The sequence below is a fragment of the Pelobates fuscus genome, chromosome 11 (assembly GCF_036172605.1).
Source record: "Pelobates fuscus isolate aPelFus1 chromosome 11, aPelFus1.pri, whole genome shotgun sequence".
NCBI lineage: Eukaryota > Metazoa > Chordata > Amphibia > Anura > Pelobatidae > Pelobates > Pelobates fuscus.
The window spans coordinates 21,820,441-21,836,943 of NC_086327.1; the positions used below are offsets into that span (position 1 = coordinate 21,820,441).

The 16,503-nt window shown below is 41.5% G+C and overlaps 1 protein-coding gene across 1 annotated transcript in view; it reads right to left on the minus strand.

The window, feature by feature from the left end:
• The window catches only part of CADM4 (cell adhesion molecule 4), a 222,432-nt gene extending 214,468 nt beyond the window's left edge, over positions 1 to 7,964 (minus strand). The window contains exon 1 of the mRNA XM_063436923.1: positions 7,826 to 7,964. Within this exon, the coding sequence (XP_063292993.1) occupies positions 7,826 to 7,895 (70 nt within the window). The 5' untranslated portion in view covers positions 7,896 to 7,964. The remainder of the gene's footprint in view (positions 1 to 7,825) is intronic.
• Between the last annotated feature and the right edge of the window lie 8,539 nt (positions 7,965 to 16,503).

A 16,503-nucleotide genomic window follows, 5' to 3' on the forward strand; every position in this document is an offset into this window, starting at 1 on the left:
GGCAATTGGCAAAAAATAAAAAAAATCTGGTATCTTCAGTGAACTCTAATAATTTAGAAATGAAATTCTGATAATTAGGCATAACATACTGGTTTAAAAACATTATTCAACTTGGGTTAAACCTTGGGTAGTTTAGGTTATATTTTGCGATTATAATTTCAGTTTGCCGAAGATTATTGTAAAGTAAGTAAACCTGGGGGGAGGGTGTTCTCTCTTCCTCTCTCTGAGCAGACAGCACCCCCCCATATTCTGGTGCAAAAAGAGTTAACAGCTGTTGTTGGAAATTCAAAATGCTGGTCTATAGAACATCTGTATATTTGAAGGTCACACCGTGCCACCTATTCATTAACAACTTACTATTGACGTTCTAGTTATTAATATTGCATTATCTGCACATTCAAAGTTAACCATCTGTCAGTAAAATATTTCCTGGGAAGAAACCCAGATCGCTCTCTGGCACACCAGAGGAAACAAGCATACCTGGCACACCAGAGGAAACAAGCATACCTGTCTCTTTATATAAATAAAAAAAATCCTTATAATCAATCATCAGATCATTAGAGAAATCCTACGTGAAGGGTTTATGGTTTATATTTTTATAAATAAACTCAGATAGCACCACAGGCTAATATGGACAGACAGACAGACATATAGATTGTATGGAGTTTTAATGTATACAATATTACGATAAGTTATTTAACATCTAAAAAGGTAGAAATTAAGCATCCCATTACAATCTGGAATGCACAGAAAGAGCCTGGACTTTTAATGGGGAGTATCGGTTAAAAAGAAAAATAAATAAATAAATAAATGTGTACTTCGGTTGTCATCCCATGATGCTTAGTGTGAGGACATACTGGAAGATGCAGCCGCAATTTTCAAGGCAATATATCTTTCAATCAATACATTTGCCAGTGATTTAGTTAGCACAATATAAAAAGATTACATTTGACATACCTTCCAACAGTCCTACATTAAGCTTGACAGTCCTGATTTGGGATGCAGAGTGGCAGCTAATAAAAAAAATGGTGTACTTATTAAACCCTTAAGGACACATGACATGTGTGACATGTCATGATTCCCTTTTATTCCAGAAGTTTGGTCCTTAAGAGGTTAATCACATAACAATATATATTTTCTTCCTGTACCCTGGAGAAATAGGACAGCGTAGGTATAATGCGAACAGAACAATGAGTGAGCGCTAGATAACACAGTAGGCAGCAACTCTATAAGGGAAACCTTCAAATACCCTTAAGAAATGACACAGTAGAAAGCAAATAAAAATAAGAGCTGCGCCTATAGGAATTAAAATAGATTAGTTCTTCCTTATGGAGTCCACTCATATGTAAGAGACAAGAAAGGGAGCCGGATAGTGCAGTAGGTTAAATATAAAGAGGTAAAAATAATATAAAACTCTTGAATGCAAACTCACATTTGGAAGAGCAAGAACTTGCTCTGGTGTGGAGGGCGTGCAGCGGTTTAATCCCCGCTTATGGGATATACAGTGGGTGTTCTTCGTATTCGGTGTGTTTCCTCCGTCCTATATACGTCAGACACTCGGATAGAGAGAGACAACCAATAGTGTACACTGATATGTGACTAATGAATAAAATAAAGAAATAAAATGGATACTCACAAGAGGGGAGCAGGTCAACTGCTCCCTTTAAATAGCGCTGGTGGTATTATCCCCACCTAGGATTACATGGAGTCCGGAATAATGATAAAAGGCCAGGTAAAAAGTAAGATAAATGTGTATAAAAATACAATATTAAAAAGTAGTAAAATATACTTTAATATTAAAAATACACAATATAATAACCATAAACGCGTTTCGCCAATACGGCGTTATCAATATGGGGAAAGCCCATATAATAATAATAATGCGGCACGCGGGTCGCGAATCGGAATGCTTGGATCAGAAATGGATACGTGACATATGTGCATTCAATATGGCTGCTTAATACAGATGCATGCTGGGAAACCAAAGTATTTTTTTAGCAGAAGAAACAGGTAATATCAGTTCAGATTCCTTAATAAGGCATATTAAAAATAAATGAATCAATGGATGGTACAAATAAACCGTTGACGTGCCCTATATTTTAGAGATGAATGGTACGTTTTTTAAGGCGACAGATCTAATTTAAATGGATTTTAATGCTCTTAAAACAGAATAAAAAACCAATACATAAATATTTTCATCACATTCCAGAAGACTAAAGCTTAAGAGGCAGCAAAGTTTCTAAAAGCATCACGTGTGTAAATATTAAATATTAACGTCACTAGGCCTGTTGACAAACTTTTCTTTAGGGCGGTGCTGTTCGGATTTAAACTTCTACCTAAGTAATCTGTCACCAGGCTGTTTGTATTGATGACAGCAAAGTAACAAGACCAGTACGGTAAGAGGAATGAGCCCGTCCCAGTATTTCTTTTTTTCTTTTTCTGAACGTCTATGCGCTCACAGACAGGGTGTCACTGAGTCGCTGATCACTCTACCTGGCACCCTTAACCTACCTTTAAAAAAAAAAAAAAAAGACACACCTCTCTCGCCTACTCCCTTAGGCCTTTCTCGATCTCATTACAACAGAAGGTGTGCACAGTAGATCTTCAAAGACTCACAAAATGCAGGAGGACAGGAGAAGACAGCCTCCGGGGACATGTCAAAACACCCATTTCATTTAGGACAAGGGATTAACAGGATTAGTTTGTCCTGGCGTGTACATTTCCTTGAAAGCGAGGACACAGGACGTACAAAGCAGAATCGTAAAACGGAAGATTATTGTTAAATGAAGACAACCTAAAAAACACGTGGCGATAATAATGAGCTGTCGCGTCATTCCGTAGAAAAGAATGACCCAACCCCATTACTTAATAGTGATGCAGTAATGGTTCCCGGGTTGACACACTGTTAGTTTTGCTTTCTGTGAAATTTCGATTTAATGCACTCCTGGAAAAAACAAAACCTAAAATATAAATAAAATAAATAACATTTTCACTCCAGATTAAATACTTCCAACCGTAGTGGTGGTGAATGCTTATCTGGAAAATTGAGGTTTGTGGACTACATATCCCATGATGCTTAGCCAGCATGAAGGTGCGCTGCAGTGGCGAAATAAGCCATTACTGTCCTAGAGTCCACAGCCAAGAGTGGCAACCTTTCACAATTCTTATGGAATGCTCACTGCCTTTGGCCCGCTGAGGCTTCACGGACTTGTAGTCCAATATCAGAGAAACTTGAGGTGTGATGCCATTTGAGAACAATTTGTCATCATATCCTCCGAAATATTGAGAATCGTTATCTTTCCTATGACCTTCCAATAGGGGCATCTGCCACCTCTCCTCTTAGACTAATCAATGCAACCACTACCACTTTGCGTTATAATGAAAATGAAAAGGTGTTTGCCAACGCAGCAGCTGCAGGGCCATATGTTACTCAGTAGCGTTATAGTGTTTTCGGTTCCTGAAGAACTGCTTGCCAGAGACACGTGCAGTCAGTAAAGGGAAAAAAAACAACTTAATAAAGACATGAACATTATATTACCAGTGACATTAACATTCCACATTACCAAGCCCCCTGGTGTCCCTGCTTTGTCTTAGCATTGATGGCCATAGATAGAAAGCAGGATTGTGCCTCTCAAACACTGTAACAATCAATATCTCAGAGTAACAAGGTATGTTTCGTCATGATTACTTAATGCAATAAGGCACTCTGGAGGTTCATTACATTTAATTATTGCAACAAGGCAGTCTGTAGCTTTTTATTTAGCACTTATCGCAATAAGGAGTTTAGAAATTAAAATACATAATGCACTTTGATGGACTGGATTATCTGGCAGTTTTAGAAAAGACTGGGTACTTTTAGCAGTTGGAGAAGGTAGATGTGAGCTACGAGGGGAAACGTTTTCTGAGAAGTCTGGTGTTTGGGGGCCTATATTATAAAACACTTTAAAAATGACAATGCAATCATTAGTAGAGAACGTTGTGTTGACTACAAAGGCTGCACACCACATGTTGTATAATGTTAACAAGAGTATTAGCAGAGTACCATCAAGCTGAGAGATAGGGTATCTATTATTGTCAGTAATAAGGCAAAAGATTACTCAGAATAATTGGCATTAGCAGAGTAGGGTGCTGTTATCATAAGTAAGAGGAATCCAGAGGAAATAGTATTTTAGCAATAACAATGTATTAGATAATATACTATACACAGTAAAACAGATTCAGTATAGTAGGGTTATGTTACAATGAGTACAACTTGGGGAGTGAAGTATTATATTGAATATTAAGGTACCAAGGAGTATGGTAATATTATCCTGAGCAACAAGATACCAAACGTGTGGAAGAGTATTAGCCCAAGTATAAAAGATACTGAGTGGTATGGCAATATTATCCTGAGTAACAAAATACCCAGAGAGTAGAGCATCACTGTGAGTATCAAAATATAAATGGGTAGGGCGGCATTATTTTGAGTAACAAGGTACCATGAGGGTAGCAGAGTATTGCCACTGGTACAAAGATACAGATATTACACGCAGTATAAAAGCACCACAGAGAGGGCAGTGTTATCCTGAATAACAAGATACCTGGCTGGAGGGTAGAGTTATATTATACAGAGTAAAAAGGCATCAGAAAGAATGACTGTATTATTCCGTGTTACTGGGTACCAGGAGGGTAAAGGGAGTATTACACAGAGTATAAAAGGTACTGTGGTAGAGTGCTATACATAGAAAAACAATATAAAGGGGTAGAGTAAAACAATACTACTAAAAATGTCGCAAGAAATAAGTCAGTATTATCCTGAGTTACAAGATATCACATGGGTAGGCGAGTATTATCCTGAGTTACAAGGTATCACATGGGTAGGAGAGTATTATCCTGAGTTACAAGGTATCACATGGGCAGGGTAGTATTATCCTGAGTTATAGTGGTAGGGGAGCATTATCCTGAGTTACAAGGTATCACACGGGTAGGTATCATATGGGTAGGAGAGTATTATCCTGAGTTACAAGGTATCACACGGGTAGGAGAGTATTATCCTGAGTTACAAGATATCACACGGGTAGGAGAGTATTATCCTGAGTTACAAGGTATCACATGGGCAGGGTAGTATTATCCTGAGTTATAAGGTATCACATGGGTAGGGGAGTATTATCCCGAGTTACACGGTATCACATAGGTAGGGGAGTATTATCCCGAGTTACAAGGTATCACATGGGTAGGGGAGTATTATCCTGTGTTACAAGGGATCACATGGGTAGGGGAGTATTATCCTGAGTTACAAGGTATCACATGGGTAGGGGAGTATTATCCTGAGTTATAGTGGTAGGGGAGCATTATCCTGAGTTACAAGGTATCACACGGGTAGGTATCATATGGGTAGGGGAGTATTATCCTGAGTTACAAGATATCACATGGGTAGGAGAGTATTATCCTGAGTTACAAGGTATCACATGGGCAGGGTAGTATTATCCTGAGTTACAAGATATCACATGGGTAGGAGAGTATTATCCTGAGTTACAAGGTATCACATGGGCAGGGTAGTATTATCCTGAGTTATAAGGTATCACATGGGTAGGGGAGTATTATCCCGAGTTACACGGTATCACATAGGTAGGGGAGTATTATCCCGAGTTACACGGTATCACATAGGTAGGGGAGTATTATCCCGAGTTACATGGTATCACATGGGTAGGGGAGTATTATCCTGTGTTACAAGGGATCACATGGGTAGGGGAGTATTATCCTGTGTTACAAGGGATCACATGGGTAGGGGAGTATTATCCTGAGTTACAATGTATCATATGGGTAGGGGAGTATTATCCTGAGTTACAAGGTATCACATGGGTAGTTGAGTATTATCCTGAGTTACAAGGTATCACATGGGTAGTTGAGTATTATCCTGAGTTACAAGGTATCATATGGGTAGGGGAGTATTATCCTGAGTTACAAGGTATCACACGGGTAGGCGAGTATTATCCTGAGTTACAAGGTATCATATGGGTAGGGGAGTATTATCCTGAGTTACAAGGTATCATATGGGTAGGGGAGTATTATCCTGAGTTATAGTGGTAGGGGAGCATTATCCTGAGTTACAAGGTATCACACGGGTAGGTATCATATGGGTAGGGGAGTATTATCGTGAGTTACAAGGTATCATATGGGTAGGGGAGTATTATCCTGAGTTACAAGGTATCACATGGGTAGTTGAGTATTATCCTGAGTTACAAGGTATCATATGGGTAGGGGAGTATTATCCTGAGTTACAAGGTATCACACGGGTAGGCGAGTATTATCCTGAGTTACAAGGTATCATATGGGTAGGGGAGTATTATCCTGAGTTACAAGGTATCATAGTGGTAGGGGAGTATTATCCTGAGTACAGAGATACTGGGGGTAGAGTGGTATAACACATAGTAAATGATACCAATGGATAGAGCAGTATTAGCATAGCAGGGGAATATATAAGGGGTATGAAATGGGTTCTGGTATGGCAGTATAATACGGAATTCAAAAGTACCAGGAGGTAAGAACATTACTAGAGATAGAAGAATAGGGTATTCTGAGTAACACCATCTATCAGAAGGCCACTGTCATCCTGAGTATGAAAGCAGTGATGGGGTATGATATGATTAACGAGTTATCAATCCCTCCAGTTAATAAAGCACTGCATGGCTGTGTTACCATAGAAGAAAGGAGAATGTGCTGTGTGACATTTACTTTCAATTTAACAGCAAGCCATACATACCCAGCAGAAAGTCACAATGTATCAGAGTGAGCCCAATAGAACCTCTTCATCCACAGCTCTCAGCACCCTCAGTGCCATCCCATAATGCCCTGCACTGGGCATTGCTCAGCCACACACACTCACATCAATACAAGCAAGCCACTGAGGGCCACTGATGGTGCTACTGAAAGGAATGCAGAGTGACAGCACTGGGTATATTGACTGCACTCCCAATCACAATAAAGCAGCAATCGGTTAGTTCTACTAACACAGGTAATTGTGAACTGCATGGCTCATGGTGCTGACGGAGCATGATGGGAATTGTAGTTCGCAATCATCTAAGATACCAAGGGTGACCATCACTGCATCAGAGGAGATGCAGACAGAGCCTGGTGGCAGATGGCACTCTGTTCATTGTGGTCCATGATGTGAAATCTCACTGGGGATCTGCTGGAGGGATCCGTACAGAGGTGACAAGGACAGAGGTGGCAAAACTGAGCCCGTGCTCTACCCTGGAGTTAATCCATTCAGCTCTGGGTCATCAATCTTTACCAAAGGGGACTGGTGGACAACAAAAATAAAATAAATACATTAAAAAAAAAAGAGAGAGAGAGAATGTGGGGGGGACAAGGGGAGGAGGGAGGACAAGGGGGAGTCACAAGAATCAGCAAAGGATTCAGCCTAATACACACACATCTCTTTGTTTAACATCATCTGCAGCAAAAAATAAAATAAAAAAAATATGTATTGAGGATTATCTTGTTCAGGTCCCCCTGCTCACATCATACCCTCTCCCATGGCAGAGCAGCACGCACATGGTATGCAATGTGTTGCAGTCAGACCTGGTACCCCATTCTTTAACTCTTTGTAGGCAGACAGGGAAATCTGCAGAGCTCAATGGCCACATAGCCTACCAAGCTGGGCCACCACACAGGGGTGACAGCTAGAGCCCATTGTTAAGGGAGGGAGGGGTGCTGTGATAACCCCACTCCTGGGGTGCTCTGCAATAGGCTTCCTATTGTTGGTATCAGGATCTCAGATTGATGGCATGCCCTGGGATCCCAGCACAGAACACACACTGTATGGTGACAGGGGAGAGCTTACCTCTTCCTGCAGTGCTGAGCAGAAATATCCCCAGGACAATGCAGCCATGTATTGTGTGAGCAGAAGCCATGGTGAAGAAACTGCTTCCCCTCTGCTGCCTCCTCACTGCACCTGCCCTGCTGCTAATGTATGCTAATGAGATGCAGAGGGACAGGAGGAGCCCCAGGGAGAGCAGCCAATGGCAGGGGGAGCTTGGCTCTCTCTATGCAGAAAGGGAGGTGACTGTTTACTAGTCCCATGCGGGTGTTAGGGGGAGGGCAGGGGGTTTAACCTGTCACATGCCATGGGCTGTGTGAGCTCTGACTGCCTGCAAAGGGTTAAGGCTGCTCTAGGCATCAATTACATCAACAGCAGCAAAGCAATCATTTATTTTATTCAGGAGAGCTGGGAGCTTGGTATTTGTACATGGACAGTGTATCTATTGCTACAGGTGTTCCAGGCAGGCTTCACTGGATACAAAGTATATCAACAATGTATCACCTGCTTTAACCATAAGCACTGCACACAGCAATGTATCACCTGCGTTAACCATAATCACTGCACACAATGTATCACCTGCTTTAACCATAACCACTGCACACAACAATGTATCACCTACTTTAACCATAATCACTGCACACAATGTATCACCTGCTTTAACCATAACCACTGCACACAGCAATGTATCACCTACTTTAACCATAATCACTGCACACAATGTATCACCTGCTTTACCCATAAGCACTGCACACAGCAATGTATCATCTGCTTTAACCATAACCACTGCACACAATGCATCACATGCTTTAACCATAACCACTGCACACAGCAATGTATCACCTGCTTTAACCATAACCACTGCACACAGCAATGTATCACCTGCTTTAACCATAATCACTGCACACAACAATGTATCATCTGCTTTAACCATAAGCACTGCACACAGCAATGTATCACCTGTTTTAACCATAACCACTGCACACAGCAATGTATCACCTGCTTTAACCATAATCACTGCACACAATGTATCACCTGCTTTAACCATAAGCACTGCACACAGCAATGTATCACCTGTTTTAACCATAACCACTGCACACAGCAATGTATCACCTGCTTTAACCATAACCACTGCACACAATGTATCATCTGCTTTAACCATAACCACTGCACACAATGTATCACCTGCTTTAACCATAACCACTGCACACAGCCATGTATCACCTGCTTTAACCATAACCACTGCACACAATGTATCACCGGCTTTAACCATAAACACTGCACACAATGTATCACCTGCTTTAACCATAACCACTGCACACAATGTATCACCTGCTTTAATCATAACCACTGCACACAACAATGTATCATCTGCTTTAACCATAAGCACTGCACACAATGTATCGCCTGCTTTAACCATAACCGCTGCACACAGCAATGTATCACCTGCTTTAACCTTAATCACTGCAGACAACAATGTATCACCTGCTTTAACCATAACCACTGCACACAACAATGTATCACCTGCGTTAACCATAATCACTGCACACAATGTATCACCTGCTTTAACCATAACCACTGCACACAGCAATGTATCACCTACTTTAACCATAACCACTGCACACAGCAATGTATCACCTGCTTTAACCATAACCACTGCACACAATGTATCGCCTGCTTTAACCATAACCACTGCACACAGCAATGTATCACCTGCTTTAACCTTAATCACTGCAGACAACAATGTATCACCTGCTTTAACCATAACCACTGCACACAACAATGTATCACCTGCTTTAACCATCACCACTGCACACAGCAATGTATCACCTGCTTTAACCATCACCACTGCACACAGCAATGTATCACCTGCTTTAACCATAACCACTGCACACAGCAATGTATCACCTGCTTTAACCATAAACATTGCACACAGCCATGTATCACCTGTTTTAACCATAACCACTGCACACAACAATGTATCATCTGCTTTAACCATAACCACTGCACACAATGTATCACTTGTTTTAACCATAACCACTGCACACAGCAATGTATCCCCTGCTTTAACCATAACCACTGCACACAGCAATGTATCCCCTGCTTTAACCATAACCACTGCACACAGCAATGTATCCCCTGCTTTAACCATAACCACTGCACACAATGTATCCCCTGCTTTAACCATAATCACTGCACACAACAATGTATAATCTGTTTTAACCATAAGCACTGCACACAGCAATGTATCACCTGTTTTAACCATAACCACTGCACACAGCAATGTATCATCTGCTTTAACCATAACCACTGCACACAATGTATCACCTGTTTTAACCATAACCACTGCACACAGCAATGTATCACCTGTTTTAACCATAAACACTGCACACAGCAATGTATCATCTGCTTTAACCATAACCACTGCACACAATGTATCACCTGTTTTAACCATAACCACTGCACACAGCAATGTATCACCTGCTTTAACCATAACCACTGCACACAGCAATATATCCCCTGCTTTAACCATAACCACCGCACACAATGTATCACCTGCTTTAACCATAACCACTGCACACAATGTATCACCTGCTTTAACCATAATCACTGCACACAATGTATCACCTGCTTTAACCATAATCACTGCACACAACAATGTATCACCTGCTTTAACCTTAATCACTGCAGACAATGTATCACCTGATTTAACCATAATCACTACACATAATGTATCACCTGCTTTAACCATAACCACTGCAGACAATGTATCACCTGCTTTAACCATAATCACTGCACACAATGTATCACCTTCTTTAACCATAACCACTGCACATAATATATCACCTTATTTTACCTGCTTTAACCATAATCACTGAACATAACATATCATACACTGTAACTGTATCACCATATTGAGAGAGCATTCTGGATCAGTCTCATACTGAGACTGATCCGTTCCTTATTCCTATCACGCTGTCCCTCTCTTATGGGAGCTCATTTATGTGAGGTGTACATGAACATATCACAGAGCTCCACAGCAATAAAACTGATACTGTGTGCTGTGTATGAGAGTATCCCAGATCTCCACAGCAATAAAACTGGCACTAATGTGTGCTGTGTATGAGTATCACAGAGCTCCACTGTAATAGAGCTGATGCGGTTTAGGAGTGTATCACAAAGCTCCACAACAGTAAAACTGACACTAATGTGAGCTGTGTAAGTGTATCACAGAGCTCCCTGGCAATAAAACATATTGTCATCACCGACCAACAGTAATAAACAATAACGTGACTTACAGTAATGTGCAGTGAGTATTAGTGTAGCAGTACATATCCCTGTAATGTGCAGTGTGTACGAATGTATCACAGAGCTCCACACAGCGACAGACAGAATAACAAGCATCCCTGGAAACATTTTTCTACCAGCTCCATTATGTATTGTCTCGGTACAGCGTGCAGATATACAGGTGGGAAGAAAAACGTAAAGTGGTAAATTACTTCTCCAGTATGACAGACTGCACTCACATGACTTCAAACTCAACAAAATAACAATTTCCTTTTAAGGAGAAATGCACCAAAAGGAACTCAATGTTTCAGTCACATCATACCCATGTCTTATGACAAGTTTATTAAAGCGACTCAAGTGGGGACTGCACGCAGTTACACTTCTGCTTAAAGTAACAAACCAAGTACCAAAAACGCTATAGCGTGTTGTAGTAGTGGTTATGGTACCAGGAGTGCCCTGGCTGGAGCTCCCCCACAATCAGTGGTCATATCCTTTTCTAACAGTTTGACTATCAGGATTGCCTTCATTAAACAAGTGTTAACTTTTTAGGGGTTAATGACTACACGCAAGAATGTATGAAATTATTACGGAACTCAATAACATAAATAAAACCTATGGGAATATTAGTAATATGTCGTGAAGACGTGAAGATTCGGTTCGAAACAAAATTGAAAACTATCTGAATTTCATCCACAATTAATCAAAATTTTTGAACACAACAAATAGTGCGATAGCTGCTCCGATGGACAAGTTTTGTTTTCTAAATTTAAATAGTGAGAGATGAATTAATGTGTAATGATAGTGTTGTGTATGTATTAATGTTAGTGTAGTGCACGTGTTAATTTTAGTAATAGTGTAGATGCTGTTTAATGTTATTGTTTACATTACATAAGTAGTGTTGTGTAGGTGTTAATGTTTAGTGGCAGTATAGAGTGATGTAATGTAGTGTAGGATGTAATGTTTAGTGATAGTGCAGTGTAGTCATTAATGTTTAGTAATAGCGTAGTGTAGGCATTAATGTTTCGTGATACTGTAGTGTAGTTTATTGTAGTGTAGTGTAAGGGTTTATGTTCCACAAAAGTGCAGTATAGGTGTTAATGTTTAGCAACAGTGTGATGTAACATAGGGTAGGTGTTAAAGGACAGCAGCTAGAGGTGCTTCCGCACTTCTCACTGTGATTTTCACAGTGAGAAGACGCCAGCATCCATAGGAAAGCATTGAGAATGCTTTCCTATGGACTGACTGAATGCGCACGCGGCTCTTGGCGCGCATTCGGTCGAAGAGGGAGGAGAGTCCCCAGCGCTGGAGAAAGGTTAAGTGTTTAACCCCTTCCTCCCCCTTGAGCCCGGTGGGAGAGGGACCCTGAGGGTGGGGGGGACCTAAAGACCATATAGTGCAAGGAAAACGAGTTTGTTTTGTAACTGTGTGGTGTAATGTAGGTGTTATGTTTAGTAACAGTGAGATGTAATGTAGTGTAGGTGTAAGGTAGTGTAGGTGTTATGTTTAGTTACAGTGTAGTGTAATGTAGTGTAGGTGTTTATGGGAACAGTGTGGTGTAATGTAGTGTAGGGGTTATGTTTAGTAACAGTGTAATGTAATGTAGTGTAGGTGTTATGTTTAGTAACAGTGTGGTGTAATGTAGTGTAGGTGTTAATGTTTAGTAACTGTGTGGTGTAATGTAGGTGTTATGTTTAGTAACTGTGTGGTGTAATGTAGTGTAGGTGTTAGGGAGGGGGGATAGAGGTAGGAATGTGACACATGGAGAGGAGGGGGGGAGAGAGTGAGGGTATGGGACACAGGGAAGGGAGGGGAGGAGGGAGAGAGGGTATGAGATACATGGAAGGGAGGGGAGGAGGGAGAGAGGGTATGGGATACTGGGGAGGGAGGGGGAGGGAGAGAGCGTATGGGATACATGGAAGGGAGGGGAGGAGGGAGAGAGGGTATGGGATACTGGGAAGGGAGGGGGGAGGGAGAGAGGGTATGGGATACATTGGAGGGAGGGTGGAAGGAGAAATGTGACACATCGGGGGCTGAGAGGGAGGAGGATATGAGAAACACGGAGGGGCTAAGGGAAGAGGTAATGGGACACATGAAGGGGCTGAAGGAGCCTATGGGACACATGGAGGAGCCATGGGGCAGAGGGAATAAGACACTTGGGAGGGGGCCCCAGGGTGGATTCTAGTTACGCCTCTGACTGCGTGATATAAAGTAACGGAGGGATAGTAAACTGTGTGACAAAATATTACACTGCAAGATATAAAGTGTCAGACAGTGTATTATCCTTTCTTATTATATATCACACCTCACACTATCCCCCCATTATTTTATATCACACTGGGTATATCTTATGTAGATTACATCCAGATTTACTTCTCTTTCCCTAACCGCATGACTTCCCTTTTCCTCCTACACTGTCACTCGCTGTCTCTCCACCATTTCTGAATTATAAAAGCTAATTATCTACATACAAATCTCAGAACCTGGAACTTTTTGACTTTCCTTCCTTAAGTGCTTATCATCCTGACACATTCAACATGAAAAACATAGGTTTTATTTACTCCTTCCTAACACCTTTTGCAAATACATTGTATGCCGGTGCTTTTATCTCTGGCCTCGACTACTGCGACCTGCTCTTTATTGCTCTGACGCCCAGACTCCCTTCTAATAACCCATAATTAAACCACGGCCAGACTCCTCTACCTGACCTCCCTCATTCCTCCGCTACCTCGGCCGTCAGTCACGCCTTACACCTGTTTACTCTGACTGTTGACTTTGGGTTCAAAAAAATTCTCACAACGGGGGGCAGGGCCTGACAGCCAAGATGGCCAGTTGCACACTCCAAGAGCTCTCGCAACACAGAGCATAAGAACGCTGATACCGATCGACGCAGAAGCCTCGGCGGCCCACGGTGACCGGAAATAGATATAACACAACCAGACAAACAATATGATACCTGTCTGAAACACCGGCGGGACACCAAAAAGCCTACAATGGCCATGCGGCCTAAACAGGAGCGGAGCCTGAGGCCCGGGGGAGGCAGCCGAACCCCTGGCACGGGAAGCGCTCATAAACAAGAGTTCACCTCAGCCCTGCTACCCCCTCCTTTGGACCGGCAGGGGACGGTTATCCCCACACCGCTGTCAGACCAAGCGATGCAACCCACAACTAAGCGAGACCGACTAGGCCTCACTAAGATGGCGGCACGGACTCAACCCAAGACCAAGCATACAATCATTAAGCCACACAGGGACACCCTGGAGTTCTTCAATCAGCTATGCACACACTTGTGGAGGAGGCACAATACCCGGAGACAGCCCTACAAGTGAGTGATAAGAGAGATGGTGGCCTAGATCCGCCCGGCTACCCGGCGCCGCATATTAGAGATGCCCCCACGAGAAGCAATGGCGGCCTCCCAGCGGAAATGCAGCCAAAAATCAACTGGGATGAAGGGGGCACTGAGTTCACCGGACTCCTGCATTCATGATCCCACGCCCCAGAATAACTTCCGCCAGTGTGCCCAGCCCGTTTACCGCCCGACGGCCCCAGCAACCCCTGACAGACCGGGCATCTCCCTGCCCAGGGGAACTCTAAAACCTCACCGTAACGCCGAACAGGACACAGCGAGATTGCTGGCTGGCGGGCGGACCCGGCAGAGAGACCATCTACGAGAGACCCACACACAGCACCAACGGCTTTGCAGAGCAGGCATTGGCTGACCACGGATAATCCCACAAGCTGAGGCCCGGACACCTCTACCATTTACCGGGGAACTGCACTCCCATCACCAATCACCCCATTAAAGGGAACTTTCACCTACTGCATCCGGAACCGGCCAACACTGTTCATCTATACCCTTTAAGGGGACTCATATCAAAGTATTGTTTTTCGTTTTATTTTTCTACTGTAACACTTTTACATTAGATTTGTATTTTTTTTTTTTTTTTTTTAATCGGCTGCACTCGGTACTCCCTTCCACACGGGGTGTAACATACTCACCAGCCTATTACCTAACAACAGTTAAACATGTTAAACAGTGACTGGTCATTGAGTTGCTGTATGCACCTTCCTGCTATTACAGAGTATTGTAAGCGGGCCGCACTTTATAGGAATCAGTACACTTAGCACAGTAGTTAATCGCTAACCACGCTTAGTGGAATCGCCTCCATAATTTATCAGGCATGGGCCACAGGGCTCAAACCAACCTTTAGTTTGATCCAGCCCGAGTTAAAAATACCTGATTGGATTCATGATAGTTATAATTTGTTTTAATTGCACCCACATACTATGTATTACTATATTGTACCATCGCTGTTTAGCTATCTCATCTTGTTAAGCTTCGTTAAACCTCTTGAGAGTCAAGAAGTATTTTCAGTTTTCTTATAAGCACCTACCTAGCAAGATACACTCGCCCTTAAAAAAAAAAAGTATGCATGTCATAATAACGCCATATTACTGTTATAAACTGTCTGAAATGCATAGTTTTGCTCTACTATTGTGGCAAGGCAAGCCAGTTATATGTATTATCTGCGCATCAAAAATAAAGAATTAAAAAAAAAAGAAAAAATTCTCACAACAGTGTTCCAATTAGACTTCAGATTGTGTTTCAAACAAATCGCAATTTGTTTGTTTGGCGTTTGACAGGATGTCTGAATTCCATAGCTTCAAATTGTTATATGGAGCATCACCAAAACGGACAATCGAAGAACAATATTGTTTGATTTGTGAGTCTGTATTATGTCCGTGGCACAAAACATGAGATGATTGGTAGAAAAAAAAGAGATGATTGATGCATATAGGGACAGCCACTAAATGTTAATTTTATTCACAGATCAAGTGAGAGGTGACCAATAAATGAGGAAAACAGAGAAGTGTTAAAAAAAAATAAAAATTTTTTTAAATAAATGTAGATTTTTTTTACTGCTCCTTTTATATAAATCTATATATATTGTATGTATTTCTTAAATATATAAATATTACATTTCTATATTGTATATTTAAGAAATATATAATATATAAAGATTTTTTTATTTCTGCTCCTCGTTTATCCCGCTGTTACTTACTTTTTCTCACTTGATCTATGAGCCAAATGGCAGAAAAATGTTCCTATCAGTGTACTGCGAGATATACGCAGAATATTTAGATCATTTAGATATTTAACAGTACGCTGATCGGACCATTTTCAGGCCCTTTTAATTTTTCGATGAATTGTTTTTCCTGAAACGATAACATGATTGTTGAAACCAAATTGCTACCTGGATGAATTTCGGTCCACGCAAACAAAACATTTGAATGAATCCATTTTTACTTTTTTGTTGCTGTACACGATTATACTACATATGCTCACAAAAAAATACAAAATAAAGTTGTTTCCAGTCTCTCTGCTCTTTCAAAGAACTATGATGTTCCTTCATTAC